The 16,668-nt window shown below is 39.5% G+C and overlaps 1 protein-coding gene across 1 annotated transcript; it reads left to right on the top strand.

Annotated features, from left to right (window-relative positions):
* Positions 1-4,053: 4,053 nt before the first annotated feature.
* LOC306743294 (V-type proton ATPase subunit S1-like protein) lies at positions 4,054-5,679 on the top strand (the record flags this gene model as incomplete). The annotated part of the gene is made up of 4 exons (XM_079225798.1): positions 4,054-4,268; positions 4,661-4,711; positions 4,849-5,092; positions 5,443-5,679. The coding sequence occupies 4 exons, from the start codon at positions 4,054-4,056 to the stop codon at positions 5,677-5,679; spliced, it is 747 nt and encodes a 248-aa protein (XP_079081924.1).
* Between the last annotated feature and the right edge of the window lie 10,989 nt (positions 5,680-16,668).

Below are 16,668 nucleotides of genomic sequence, written 5' to 3'. Positions count from 1 at the left end.
TACTGGAAGGGTGTACAGTAAGTCAAAATTTTAGAAGTCAGTGCAGCTGTTTTAATTAGCAATTGAACTGTCTTGAATACCACAGGCTGTGCCATCATGCCTTAATCTCTTCATCTTGTTCAAGACCTGTGTCTTTCCATATTTGTTCTCCACTGGACTCGGCCTGTGCTTACCACTAATCCAAATCCATCTGGCATTAAACTACACAATATTGTCCAGGTGGAAAATGCACCAGACTGCTGGAACTGTCTGACAACCTAAACCTAAAAGCTGTAAATCAGACACACTGATACCTTTTCGTTTGTTAGCTTGTGCTAAAGTAAGATCACCTTGTATTGATCTTTAATTACACTGCCCTGTCCGAGATCAATAAGTAATTTTGTTCAAATGTGAGACTGATAATCTCTTCAATCTGAAGAAAAAGTAGACAGCTACATCGAAGATATTGTGCCTTGCATCCATGGATGGCTGAGTTTACGATTCGGCCACTGAGCCAATCAGCGAAAAGGTCATAAAAAAAGATCTATCATTTCCTTGAATTTGCCCCAGATCCAGTCCAACAGTTTGTGATTTTTAGCATGATAGGCAAGATAGAACAATACATGTTGTACGATAGTTAGCCCCATACCCCCTTCAAAATATGGAAAGAAATATATGAGAAAAACTTAATGAGAAGGCCATTTTCTTTGATATTACAAACAACAAAGCCTGATAATGTCACAAATTAAGATTACATGTGGCTACCTTCACATGTCACATGGTGTCATGGCCTGTGGAGTTAAGATATAATGTATTACAAATAGAGATTTATGTTCATTTCTTCACCCTTGTTATGACAAAATATATGTTGGAGTTCATAGATCACTTAACTTGAGTACAGTATATGGGGCAGCTCTGCCGCTGTCTGGTTCAGTGAAACAAAGTGTGAACAGTAGTCACAGCTATTGACTAAATATTCAGGTCATCCTCTGTCTGTTTTTTGTATCTACTATAAAAGCTCTAACCACAAGATCACAGCGTTACTATTCAACGAAAGATAACAAAGATGAAGATGATGGTCTTGGCAGACATTGCCTTTGTTGTGCTGCAATTCAGAAAATGATCTGAAATACTAATGACCAGAGCTGATGAACAAACAGACTGAAGTAATGCCTGACAAAAGACACATGTTTGCTGTCATGCCCACTCCCACCAGGTTTTAGAGTTCAGTCCTGTATAATTGTTGATTGGGAGGAGATTAGCAAGTCAGAAGTTTGTTAGGGACGAGCTAGGGCAGACCACACAGTCAGAGCATTGGGTGGACCATGACAACAAACAAAACTGGCCATGTCAGCGCCGCCTAGTAAGCCTATTGCTGGCCTATGACGTCTTTGATTAGACAGTTAAAAGGATCAGGATTAACTTCAAGAAGTCTGTGGCTACACAGGGTTTAGTTACACCGAGAGGTACAGAGCTAGGTCAAACATGTGAAGGAAAAGGAAATCATCCGACCTCTTTTACTTGTGCACTATCTAGGTCAGTTGCACATCAAACATCGGTCATTTAGTAAAAGCAACACACCACACAAAGACTGCATTCATAGACACCAAGTAAACCTGTGGACTGATGTGAAATTCTGCGTACAAAGTCTTGTGAGTTTATACTGAGTGCTCTACAGCTGTGCATTGTGCAGTCCCATGTAAACAGAATCCTTTATGCATCATATGCATATGTTGGTTAGTTAGTTAAATAAAAGAAAATAAAAAATGTCTGTAGTTATCTTTTCATTATCCCTTTCATACATATTCAATACAACAGTAACCTTACACTGTTTATGTATGGCATGTTTAGTGGAAAACTATATTTTGTAAATGACATGCCATACACAGAACATGTAATATATATATTAAGATAGCATTCATTATACAACATATAATATTCATAGAGGTGTTTTGTTTTGTCAGTGTGTTTACTGCAGCTGCATCAGTAGACAATCAACTTGTCTATTCAAGAAAAATGCTCAATACGCATCTTGTACATTATCAAAAAAAGAAAAACCTTCAACATTTTCCAGCATCTTGTGATCCCCAGACCTCATTGTGTCTTCTGTCTTTTCCACAGCAAAGAGAACCCCAAACATGCAACAAGAGTCACATCAAGTAAGTAACAAATCTGGTGTGACACAAGACCTAATTCGATCAAGCCTGCCATGTTCATTTTGATGCTGATGTGTTGGATAGATAGTACTGACAAACACATGTTATTATTAATGCTGAGCCAGCTTAGCTCCAACGGATTTTGAAGTGTGCCTTGTGTGATCCATGCACCTTAGTGGCAAATCAGATGTGTTATATTCAGACTCTTTGACAAAAAGCAGAGAGAAAAAAAGAAGGAGACATTCCTTTAAATTGTGTGATTGCAAATCATATGTTTCTGGAACAAATCTGGTGTGTATTTGTAAACACTAAACAATACTACCGTAACTGAAATAAACTGCTGATGAGTCACTGTGATGACGCAAAGCTGCTGGAAATAGATAGGAGCCAGAGCACCGAGGAGTACGCAGGATCTCTCTGTGCTTATTTGTATGAGTCTGCGGCATGTGTGAAATCGGCTGAACTTTTATGATTATGTTGCAATCTGCATTGCAGCATTGCAATCAGCTTAATGTGTGTACTGATATAATCTTTCATGGTGCAGTAATGTGTGTGTACGTGTTTTCAGGTCAAGATGGTGGGTATGGCTTAGAAAGTGAAGAGGTTATTTTGACGCCTGAAGATGAAAACCCACTCAGGAGAATACTGCAGGTACACACACTCTCTCTTCTCCCCTCAGTATCTCCACCATCAGCCCTCTATCTGTATCTGAACGTACAAACGCACACACAGACACACACTGGGATGCACACAAACAAAACAGAGCATACTCACTCAGCCACACTGTTTGACCTTGGATGTGGGAATGGTGTTGGTCTCACATTCACCAGAGGTTACACATCCTTGCCACCCACATAGATAAGACTACGGGAACTGAAAATGCATTGCAACTATATGATGTATTAGCTGGTGCATTCAGGCACAATATGAATTAACGGATTCCTTGCAGTAACCTCTCCTAAACTACCAGATTCAGTATTGTAGTTTTTCAAATGTTTTGTTCCATACCTCACATTTTCAATGTTTATCCAAATACTTTACAATAAACAAACAGCCACTGTGACTGCCACTTTACATATCTTGTAAAACAGTGCTGGATTAGCCCAAATGCCCTCCAATGAGATATGGCCTTTGAGCAAAGAGATTAAAAAGCTAAAGGGGGCTGTTTCTATCTGCACATTGCAGAAATGCAGTCTAACAGCTACCACACTATTATATGCAAATTCAGAGAGCTCCTGTTTTCTACAGAGAAGACAACACGGCTCCATGATTCAGTGGTGGTTGGAACACTGAACATTTTAAGGTCAAAATGAAAAGCGTAAATTGCCCTTTTACAGATTGTACAGATACCAAGCATGCTTGGTTTGGTTTAGTTATAGCGAACACATCAAAAGCTGCTAGGTAGTGTGATATGTGCGGGTTGCGTTGTGTTCGAAGAAGAACAGTTTGACTGAAATGGCTACATATATAGGAATACAGGAATACAGGAATAGGATTACGTGATTGTATGGACTCTATTGCTGTGTCCTTGTTCAGTGGATGGATCCTCCAACATCTGCATTTCTAGGCTGAATTCCTACTAGTTTGCCACTTCAATTTACGACTGGTTTCACAAATTTGAGGTCAACTTCCTGGTGAAAAATGATTCATTCAACACCTAGATATTTTGGGTTTTCTTGATGCTAGATACGTTTTTCAAGGGCGAGCAGGATCAGCAAAAACTTTAGGGCATGCATATTTTGTGGGTCACATCCAGCCCCTGAACTGTGGCATAATCTATGAGTATGTCTCTGAATACAAATCTGATCATCCTGTAAAGGACAGGACTTTTGCCCGTGCTGCTGGTTGCCAGTTTACTGCATTTTCTGTATTACAATCTTTTATATGTTTGCAGCCTTTTAACTGGCATCAGCCAGGGATGTCTCACAATAAGAGGAAGCTGCTCCAGTCTCTGATGGGGCCCTATGGCCCACTGAGCGTGTCTTACAATGGGAAGACCTGCATTCTGTTCAAGGCAAAGCGCTTGGCAATCCGCTACAGGAACCATACCTTTATTGACCTGACTGAGAAGGTTTTCAACACCAACACACCTGTGGACACTAAAGGCTCCATCTGCACCAAGGAGAAAGCTACGTAAGTCAACCCTGTGGACAGACAGGGTCAGAAGTAAACATGTGTTCGAGGAATTTGTTTTGGTTTTTAGTGAATTGTTTCTCTATTTACAAGACAGAATGGACACATCGGGTAAAATATAGCAAATGCTCCCTTATCTACAGCAAGACATCAGCATATCGTTGCTGCAACTTCAATTCAGTATACTTTATTGCCATAAATGTGACAAGGACAATTACTTATTATTACTATTAGACATGGAAATATAAACTAAATTATTGCAGGAAAGTGTGAAAGTATCCTGAATTGAGAAGACAGTAATATGTTTAATATTCATTGTGTTAGTTGTGATTTTATCTGAGTTACTATGCACCATTTTATGTTTTAAAATGTTTGTCTTTGTGTTACCGCAGGCTTTCATTAAGGTTTGGTGATGTGGAGGACTTGCGAGGTCTAGTAATCAGGTAAAATACAAATGCTTATTTCAAATATTTTCACTGACCAACATATTAGCTAACACTAATGTATCACATTGAGCCATTATTGTAAGTGCATACGTGTGGACTGTGCATGCGACTAACTACATTGTTTCCTCTGCCAGGCTTCAAATGTCAAACACTTTTTATGAAGCAGCTGGTCAAAACTGGTTCACACTAGATAGTGTTCACATCCACTACAACTGGACCCAGGAGGCCACGTTTAACGCCAGCGAGGTCTACGCTCCGGCCACTTCATCCTACCATTGCCAGCACGTCAGCAGCCTGCACAAATACGACACCCTGCTAGTGCCCAGCTCCCACACTGACACATCCGCTAACTGGCACATCACTTTCACTGATTTCCAGGTACACTATCGCACAAGGGTCACAACATTTGCTGTACTAGTTGTGTCTGCACATTAACTGTTGTATCATAGTCTTTCCCTTTTTTTTAAACTTGTGAGCATGTGACTGTATGTTTGCCAGCCATTTCCTTGTGTTCCGCCTGTTTGGCTGTCAGTCTGTGGTCAGTCTGTTTACCGTCTGTTTGGCAGTTTGTCAATCTGTCTGTACACTGTCTGTTTAGCCATCTGCTAGGCTGTCTCAACCTGTCCATCTGCCCAGTGTCTCTGTGCCTGGTCAGCCAAGTAAGAACCAGTTGTCCTCCTTAGTTTAGCTTAATCTCATCTTTCCTCCTTCTCTCATTGCTCTTCCAGATCCAGGCCTTCAATGTGCAGTCAGACAAATTTGCGTCGGCCAGTGACTGTGCCACTTTCCTAACACCCGCCATCCTGATGGGCTTGGTGACATCGCTGATCCTGCTCCTCGTCTTAGCCTATGCCCTGCACATGGTGGTACACCTCAAGCACATTGACCGCTACGAGGAGCACAAAGCCACCGTCTACTTTCCCCGTAGTCCAGAAGCCGAGTTGCCAGACAAGAACAGCCTGTGAAGGAATAAGGAGAGCTGGAGAACGACAGGAGAGAGGGAGAAGGGAAGCTGTGAAGCGAGGCAGAGGGGCGTGCAAGTGAATACAAGAGTGAAAAAGTATCCTCCACAGAATATTTGTTCAACAAAATGACAACTTTGCCTGTTCATATGAAAACCTTGTACATCTTAACTACTTTAAGTAAATGCAGACCGTGGTTGGATACTTTTTCTTCTTTTCTCTTTGACCTGCATCTTGGCATCCAGATTTTGAATAAGGCCTTTGGATGTTCCAGCCTCTCACTGAGAGATGGTTCATGATCCTGATGTCAAAGGTCAAGGACAGTCCCGGGACCCTGAGGGGCAAGAGTATATACAGGCCTTTACCCCAGTCAGCCATTAAAACCACAAAAGGCTAGCAACTGTAGCTAATACAGCTAACATCAGATGCTCATTGTACGTATGTATTACATGGCTCACAAGTGTCATATTACAAGCTTCCATCACACACATTGTCTTTCCAGCTTTCATTACAGTGTACTTTGTCTGATACCGCTGCAAGAATTATATACTTCAAACAGTCAGTTTTATAGCTGAAATAGCCGTATTAGCTGCATGCCATAAAAGGCTGGTCTATCTGGGCTAGCACAGTGTTTCCTAATAATAAGGATTACAGAGAGTCTTGCATGGATTGCAGCTTAAAATAATCAAATATGGCACAAAGTAGAAGGAGCTTGAAAAGCTTTTGAGTGAAAGCGAAGAGAAATATCGGGAACCACTGGTCTAGCATCTGGCTGGAGGGAATGGACCAGCAACACTGGCCCTTCGGAGCCTCTAGAGTCTCTCACCCCACCCCTGGACAAAGACTGCTGTTTGGGACTTAACTGTGAAATTGCTTTTTACAGACCACAGGCAAGATAAAGGGGAGTCCTACAATCTAGCACAACATTGGTTAGCTGTGAAAGCGCTAACAAAAAACTATCAAAGACTATACAAGGAACTATGCTGCACAAGACTGCTCATCTGAGGGCATGGCAGGAAAGAGGGTCTTGCGATGACTTGACTCTCTAAGAGTCAAACGTTTGGACAAGGGAGGCCATGGGTCCTCCATCCACACCACTGGGTTTGAATGCCAAAGTGAAGCTGCATAGGAGTTGCCATGAAATATGGTAAGAGACGGAAGGAGACAATGTGAAAATAAAAGTTAACCGTTACAGCTATGTACAAAACAAAAACACATAAATGTACAGAAGTGTCACTCTGCGGATGTCTTTTTTTATATACAATGTAATCATGAAATACTACTAGGTACAGGATGACTATGCTAATCCTCATAACCAAAAGGATATACAAAGCTGTAGATACATTAAGATCTCTATACGATCATAGCTGTTTACTATCTTCAAATATTGCACAACTAATAAAAATAGGTCCAAGTAAGACATTGTGCTATGAGGATTGGTGAAAGTTTCAATGCATATGATTTTTTCTACAAAGTATAAGCATATTTCACTGTCTGTCGGTTTGTTTTAAGCTTGGCCAGACAATGCAAGGTCCAGTTTCATCTAACTGTAAATTACAGTACAAATTCCTACCATAGAAGGACGATACTATGGAATGCCGTCCACCAACCAGGACCTTATAGATGCCATTATAATGCCAGAAGTCACACTAGCAGCAGTAACAGCATCAGTAAGTCATTACTACAGATAAAAAACACTCAGCATGACAGTGAATAGATATCTTAACATTCGATATGGCAATTCTGTCAATCTGTAGCAGTGTGAAATGTGTTCTTTGGTCATAAATGTATCCTACAATCTATGGAATGAGCGGTGGCGGTTTGTCCAAGTACCAACTGATGTAGATTGAACAATAAATGGTATTCAGAGGAAAGGTGTGCCGCGTGTAAATGTTAAATTGTGTTGTACTGCATACAGGATCCCACTTTTGGTCACACTTTGTGATGAAATTGATACAAAATCTATCTCAATTGCATGATGTAGGCCTATTTCCCAGAATGTTAATCATGTTATTAATTGTTACTTGACCCACAGCACTCCAACCCAGTGGACAGGTCTTATGCCAGCTCTGTCTCCCCTCCTGAGTGCCATCTGCTCTTTCCTCTCACATTCTCTCTGACCAAAAATGTCAGTAGAGTTTACCTGCCGACACTAATCAAATCAAACACTTTCGTCCATACTTCATTGGCAATAGCCATACGAAATGTAATCTCATAACCAACGCCACAATGTCACCCCTCACCTGCTGGTCATTATGCTGTCATATAATCTATATTTCCATGGCCCATAGAGTTTTAAAGGTATTTTATTTGCACATAGTTATTTTAAAGAGTTAAATTACTCACTAAAGTAGACCCTGCCCTATAGTCAAAGAGTCAAAAAAAAACGATTTTACTGATATTTTTTTTTTCTGCAATTATGCCTAGAACTATAATTCACTGACATGTTCATCCTCAAATACTATTTTCGGCTGACATTTAGTAGTCCAAATTTACAAGTAGAATCTGAACACCCATGTTGTCCCAGTAAATTATCATTTTGTGAAGACATGCACGTGCTACGCAGTGAGATTTAGCGGCTACAACTCGACCGGGATACTGGTAGTAGTATCAGTTTTACGAAGTAGTAACGTGTTTTAGTAATACCATTAACAATCAGAGTCAGATAAGTACAATGTAACGTAAAGTATAATTACTTTACAGTTATTCGTTATTTCGATATTGCTGTTTTTGTATTTTTGTTTGTTGCCTTTGGATTCTGGGTTTACGTCACTTTCCCCTCAACGTTCGGTCGACAGGGGACGCAATGAGTGTGTGAAATGACAAAAAAGACGCCTACAGGTAAATTAATCCTAAAGTTGTCTTACTCTGTAAAAAGTGAAATGATTGTGAGAAGACACTGCTTTCTTACTAACGTGAGACCAGTTTGTGACCTCAACACCCGTCGTTGAACATCAGGGACATGTTTATTGGTTGTTTCTTTAAAGTTACTTCTGTGAACTCACAGCTAGGCCTACCATTTCCAAAACATCACCTATGCAATGCCTGATCATAAACCAACACCACAGAATTATTTTCAATAAAGTCCTCTTTAGATTACCATCCATCCACAACATCCACAACACTGTCTGTAGTGACGGTGTGTCCAGGTGGTCAGACGTGCTGTTGTTGTCTTTGCATTGTAACAAGGAGCAACATAATTGTTTGGTGTTTTTAGAATATCCTGCAAATTCATGAGATCAAGTACATAGTGTTTGATAGATTGTGTACAGGAGGCTCAATGAGGGGCCAGATGGAAGCCTGTGGAATGTACAATATGAAAAGTGCTCTGAAAAATACTTTTGTACCCGTGATATTATATATATACATATATATATACATATATATACATATATATATATATATATATATATATATATATATATATATATATATATACACATATATGTATATGTATATATATATATATATATATAATATATAAATACATACATTTGTATTGTCAGTGGTATAGGTCAGTCGGTAAATTGTTGTACTTGATCCCATTTCAGGATCAACCCCGACAGTGGGCCTGACAGTGGTACAGATTGAGCAGGATTGTGATCGATTGTGAGACTCTAATAAATACATTGAGCATGTCATTTTTAAATACACCCACTAGAGGTCAGGATAGCTATTAATGTGTGCTGCAATGTACTACATTCTGTATTACAAGACACAAAATGTACATTGCACACAAGTAATCACATATGGGTCCCGGTGCTTGAAGCATGTTTTTTGAGTTTTGTAATTTACCAGAACCTTCAACTGCAGATCAATATTTTCTGACAAATTACAACACATTTCATTAAACGTTGCGATAAAAAGCAAGTTTTTGTCAGTTGTCTAATCAATAATTTCTGTGGCCATAAGTTGTAGTAAGTCATACAGTAACGGAGGGACCTGCTGTGCATTTTCTTTAAGATTGTGTGGAAGCATATTGAATGGATTGTGAACCCCAAGCCAAGTCTTTAACTTGTTGACCAGATAGATTATCAGGCACAACTGAAGAATCTAATTTAATTATAAAAAAATCTGTATTTGGTTTGTTTCTCAATCAGTCAAGGTAAAAAATGTAGCCCTATCTGTTTGGCTGTCACCATGCCTCAAATAGGTATATCTGAATATGCTTCACATCTTAGAATGTGTAACTTCACATAACATGCTCTAGATGGCAGTGTTTGCATGTGTCACAGTATACCAAATAAAGGAACTATGATGCATTAAGAATTGTGGCCAATTATGAGAGCGAAAGTAAAGACACAATTTAAATGTTTCTCATTTGCTGCTAGTTGGTCAGCACCAATAGCTTGACTAAAATCCCATGTCTAGTTGAAGCACTTTGCTGCATAATATCACGTTATCATGACCTCATAAAATGTTTAAAAATACTTTTTACTCCCTGAATTGAACGCTCTTCAGGCTTTTTTCTCACGAGATAAGAGATAATTGTCAAATAATCTATTTACTTGGTTTTGTCAAAACAGCTTTAATGAAAAAATTAAATGTTTGATAAATACATCTGTATAAAACAGTCTCTGCTTCCTTCCTCCGCCTTTATTTGTATTCATGTTCCATCTCTCCAATCCTTAATGTTTCTGTGTAAATTTAATATTTAAAATTTTTAAACACCCATGTGCCGTCCTCTTTGTTTACCTTTTTATACGTCACCGGCTTCAATGCTTCCACTGGTCACCCCGGGTTTAACTTCACATTGCTAGGAATTGTGGGTAATTCCCTCAGGCAAAGTCTGCATGAATACGGATTCACAAAAAGTGTTCATAAAGGGCTCTAAATGTGAGAGAGCCCTAACACACTTGACGGTCTGACAGTGGGAGGGCCCTGAACCCTCACGGACTTTGCGGGACCGCACCTCAAAGTACGTGAGTCCGTGAGTGTTGAGATTGGGATTGGGCCTGGGACATGAACAGAGTCATGTTTAGTGTTTGTTGCTAATCTCTCCCTGTGCAGAACTCCGGAGCGAGGATCCTCAGAGTACTCCAAGCTGGGGATTCGGACTTTGTGGCCGCAGCCTGCACAGAGACAGATAGGCCTGCCTGTTTTATATGTAAAGCTGCCAGCCAGAAAGCACAAGGCCCGCAGGGTACTCCGCACAACTGCATTGTTGCAGCCAAACTGTGGTGGGGTCCCACTGTCTAAACTGTTTTTTTTGCATTCTGGGAGCACAAGAGATGGGAAGGATACTAAGGATGGCATGTGGGTAAAGTTGGACTTTTTTTAGGAATCTGTGTCCATATGCTTTTTACAGGGTGGGGCCTGGATGGCAGCATCCTGGTAAAAAGGACACTGACAGAGACTTGACTATGTTTTTTTATTTTTTTAACATTTCTTCATGTTTGTTGTGTCCACTGTGATAAATCGTTTGTTATAATATTGCTCAGCCCTTCAGTGCCAGAGATTATTCTGCACTGTCAATCATTGATTGGCCCAATGGGGTACTTTGATGTGTGGTAGGACTCGGTGAGTTGACTATTAATTGAACATCACAGTTACGCTAATCACAGAGTTCTTCATCCTCTATCAGCACAGCCACAGTGAATGGCCTCATTTTACCCTCTTGGGCACGTTATCATTGCAAATGAGTTGGTTATCAACAAGACAGCCGAGGCTATGGGGCTTAAACAAATAAACAGCCCATGGGTGGATCAGAGGAGTTTCACTGCATGCTGCTCTACAGAAGTTCAGTCATTTTGTTTAAATATGTGCTGACTTGTTTTATGAATGTGTGTATTTTGTTTTGGTTTTTGGATACATATTGAGTGCTGTGGAGATAAGTATTTGCTGAGAATAGGTTGTTTTGACAATTGTGCCAAGTGCTCGGGCTGCATTTCTGAATCTGAAGAAACAGCAGTAAGCTGATATAATGACTGAGAATATGTTATATTGTCACTTGATTTGCAGCTGTGTATCACAATGTTGGCAAACCAATACAGAGAAAGCAGTTGGTAAGAAAGAGGCTATCTGCTCAGTGTCATTGTAATTTCCTGTAACATGCGGCATAACCCCATGGAAACAGTTCGCCTTTGAAGAATGATTTGGAAATATACATTTTAATAAGGTGCACGAGGCCCGGCCAACAAGACACAAAAAAAAGATAAAAAAGGAGATTGCATATCTGAAATAAGCTGATGATGGGAGGGAGAGGGAAATAATGGTGAGGCAGAAAATAATAGGGGTAAGGAGAGGACTTGTAACAGCAAGGTGTTTTTTCTTTAATTGAAGTGGCTGGGAAATGTAAAATGAAATGGCATGCTTTGGGCAAATCAACCATGAACATGTTGTGAATGTAGAGCACTTTAACACCATTTATAATCTGCTACACAAAATAATGCAAATATCACAGACGTCTTTGCCGGCTGCCTGTTATTGCTCCACATAAGGAAGCCACCTCTCCCATCAAGTCTTTTCTTTCAGGCAATCAGACAGCTGCTTAAGTCATTTCACATGGTTTGTTTGATGATGGAAAAGGAAATTGGCAAGTTTACTCACTAATACAAAAGTCAGACTATCAACACACAATGCGCATTAGATGTTTTTTCCTACTTTGTTATAGAGAGGTGAAGTCCTGCCAATATTTTTGAAAAAATATGTACAGTAGTCAACAGGAAAGACACATATTCTTTGGATCCCGTTTGATTTGTGCCATGATTTATACATATGATGTTTGTCAATTTGAAAGATAGTCAATAAAATGTTTTTATAGTATTTCGTTTTCTGTGAACTACTGAATATCTCTCGTCTCGCTCAATGTACGTCACCAACATGGTCGATACTTTGGATTGCTAGCTAGCTAGGTAACTCAACCATCCATGTTCCACACAGATATATCATTATTTTCCTGTATGTGTTTATCGAGAGGAAATCAAAAGAATGATCAAGACTTGTCCGTGATGATCAAGACTTGTTCGTGTGAGTACAATCGTAGCTTCAGTGAGAAACTCTTTTAAGTTTAACACTTTTAAGTTGACAAATATCACATGAGTTATTCATGGGAATTTCAAAAGGGATTAAACAATAATTTGTCTTTGCCATTGGCTACCTTATATATATTTTCTCTCAAAATAAGGTCTTGTCTTGGTGGTCCACTGGAGGGGGCGGGACTTCGCCTCTCTATTGCTGTGCATATACAAGCTCCTCTCTTTCCTGTCTTTCTCTCATTTCTCACTCATCTCTAGTTTCCATAGTCTTTCTTTTCCACCCTTCTATTTTTAGGTGGAGTGCCTTTAATTATGCATGTTGTCATCATGCTTCCAGTATTACTGTCGTTTAAGATGTGTGTGTGTGTGTGTGTGTGTGTGTGTGTGTGTGTGTGTGTGTGTGTGTGTGTGTGTGTGTGTGTGTGTGTATTTATTGCATAACCCCTGCTTTCTGTTTGTTTAACTACCGCATCTGAACACAACCCCAGAGTTGGGACGATGTGAAGTGTGGGCTATGAGATGCTTTGGCCTTCAGGACAGTTTAGAAAAAAGGAAGAGAAGACAGAATGGACAGATGATCATGCATGTATACAGGCATGCACACGCATATCTTGTTTTTATAAAAGTTGTTTTACAGTGAAATTGACTGAATGTGCATCAGATTATTTAAATGATTTAGTCATTGATTCCTAACTGCACTGGTGAGACATAAAAAAGAAGTGCTAAAACATTCAACGTGGTTATCAGTGTGCAGGGTGAGATAGCCCAGAAGCTGGCCTGCCTCTCGCACTTCCTCACAAACCAGAAGTGTGGAGAGCCATGCTGATTTGTCACCAGGATGACACTCACTGATTTCGAACAAGACACACTCTAAACACCAGATTATATGTCCCGAGAAATCTTCCTCTTTCTCTAGCTCTGTCTTACCACGCTCCAGTTGCTTTCAATTTACTGACCTGTCTTCCTGTAGCACCTTCTTGTTTCTCTCATTTATGCTTTAGCTTTTTAAAAGCAGATAGTTTCCTCCTGTCTCTTTCGGCGTTTCCCTTTCACCCCCGTCTCCCTATACATCCTTGTTTCCCCCTTTCTACATTAAACTCCATCCACCCTCTTTCTCTTCTGCTTCTTACATCTCCTCTACGACCATCTCTGTCCCTCCTCACCCCGACGCTTCATTGTTTTGATATATGACCTAATTACTTGGCTAATTGAGGTTCTTGTAGTTGCCACACAGTTTGGTGGTGGGGAACTATATCTGGTCGCCTCTATGATGTACGTGAAGTTCATGGCCAGTGTGATGGTTTGCCAAACACCCTCTTTCTCTGTTCACATGTACAATTACTCTCTCATCACAAGAAAATTAGCTTTGAATCACATAGATTATACCAGTTCTTAACAAAATAACATACCAGTATTTTGGGGCTCATGGTGTTCTTTGTCTACTACTGCATAGTGCAGTAATTTGTCTTTCATAAATGGCTCAATGTTCTGATTCTTATCTCTGAGAAAAGGAAATGACTGGTGTATAATTACTTTTAAACATAATTATGTTCACTAATATGCGTCCCATTCTGTAGATTTTTTCAATGACAAGTTCATCTTTGGTGTCCTTTAAGAAAGCCTGAAGCACTCTTTTCACTCTCTTCCTCCTGCTTTTCACAGGATGTCTCCCCCTCTTCATCTTTTCTTTTGCTGAACAAGCTGTTTCTTTCTTTCACTTCTGACAACTTGTCCATAGACACCTGACGCAGTACACTGTAAAGTCTGTGTCCCTTCTCAATCATTTGTCAAATATGAACTTGTCATACAACAACATATGAACATAAGAAATATATATATATATTTCCCCTTTTATAAAAAATATATTTTTGTTTTTTGTTGATTTCCTTAGAAGATCTCAAAGATCAAAGCCCCTTGTTGTTATAATATATATACATATATATATATATATATATATATATATATATATATATATACATATATATATATATATATATATATATATATATGTATATATATATATATATATATATATATATATATATATATATATATATATATATTGAGTACAGCTTCTTTTACATTTACAAGGCTTAAAGAAATTAAGTTAGGTGTGTCATAAGTGTGTCAAAAAAAGACTTCCAATCCAAACACGGACAAAGCCATTTGGTTCTTAAGCAGAGAGTGCTTTGACTGAACTGTATCTGCTCAGTGAAGCACACATAAAACAGTAATAATATCAAAAAAGTGAATGCCTAAATTATTTAAAAACTGAATGGGTGGTTTATATTCTGCTCTTGGGGCCTTAAGCAGCTTCTAACTGTACTCTGCTTTATCCTGAGGCCAGTTTTGCACATATTCTCAGGTGAAAGTTCTCCAGAAAATGAAAACATTAGCCATGATAGGAAGTCTCTTCCACCATTCATCCCTGGGGAAATTTCTGAACTTTTACCACTCACTTCTGTTTCTCATCTTACAAGCAAAAATATAATGATATGCATTTATAGAGAACATGTTTTAGTACGGATTAGGTTATTACACCTCTCTAAAGTTTAGATTTTAGACTTTATATTATAAATAAAGAGAAGCTCCCAAAATGTGACTGAATGGTAACATGCAGGGAAAACCTTTCGCACTCTTTTGAAATGTGTTAAAATGACATCTAAACATCCGCAGCCTTTTTTCTATGGAAGCTATGCCAGTCTGGAAATTAGGCTACCTTTCATCAGCACTGAAGGGAACCCAAGTTAATCTCTCTGCATAAGCTTTTTAATCATCTATTCAACCTAATGTACTGCATGTTGACATCCACTCTTGAGAATGATTTTTCCCAAAAGCGTTCATTCACTTTCCATCTTCTTGAACATTCCTTTTTTTTTAAACATACTTGTCCATGCGCAGTCAGCCTTTGCCAACATTAGAGATCAAATGATTAATTCAAGGACACAGTGTCAAGGAAAGCTCAATAACATTAATTTTCCCTGTCCTGCTTTCACAGACGACACACCAGGTATAAGCTCACCTCTCTCACATTGGTGTTGCTGTTGCCCCCTGCTGCTCATCGTGGCAAAGCTCGGTGTATTTTGTCCTTGTTTTCCGAGCCCATGAATCTTGCATGCGGTGGCTATTTTGATCCATGACAGTGCATATTCTACAGGCAGCTGTGTTCCATCTCATCAAATACAGTCGTCTGTTTCCCTACTAGTGCTGATGGAGGAAAGACTGTGGGATCTCATTATTAATTGAATTAAGGGAGGTATTTCTGGAGCAAGGTGAGTTCCGAGCCTGGAAAGAAAGAATTATTTATGGTGTGCTTTGAAATTCCCGGGCACTAATGGGACTGAGCCCATCACTGTCTATACAGATAAGAACATCAATGCTCACACTCACAACCTCCCGCCTTATAGTGTGGGTACAAACTCGCCTGGATAGAGATGCTTTGGCTCAGCAATAGCTATAAATTATAACAACGTCACCCCATGAATTAACAGTTAGAATGAATGATAAGTGACTAGATGTCTAATAGGTACTGATTGTAGACATGAAGGATGGAACTGTAGCATTTCTCTGTATATGGTGACCACAGTTGGGAAAAACTCCCTTTGACCAGTGCAATTCCTTAAAAAGCCCTGTGATATAGGGTAATTTAGGGTAAAACATTGTTGACAAAAGTCAAGGTAAAAACCTGCATATTTGGGGAGCACGATTAAAGATAGAAAAATCATATATGCTCATTGAAGTGTCAGTGTGTGCAGTTAAATCATGCCAACACGCCTACCCTTTCCCACTGATCCTTTTATTCTGTAGGGGTATGCAACATTGACCTTGGTGCTAATGAGCTGCCAGAGATACGGGATCGCTGGTCGGCCTCAGGTCAGACTAAGCACATCAGAAAAGAAAACTCGGCCATAGTGATGAAGTTCTCGCGCTACAGTTTTATGTAGTTTGCTTTATATTCTTTCCAAGCCTTTTTTTAATGGGGAAGGGCCCATCATCATCTTCAGGAGATTGAAGC

Source organism: Taurulus bubalis, assembly GCF_910589615.1.
Source record: "Taurulus bubalis genome assembly, chromosome: 11".
In the NCBI taxonomy this organism is placed as follows: domain Eukaryota; kingdom Metazoa; phylum Chordata; class Actinopteri; order Perciformes; family Cottidae; genus Taurulus; species Taurulus bubalis.
Note: the sequence above shows the minus strand (reverse complement) of the source record. Positions and strands in the feature narration are given on the sequence as shown.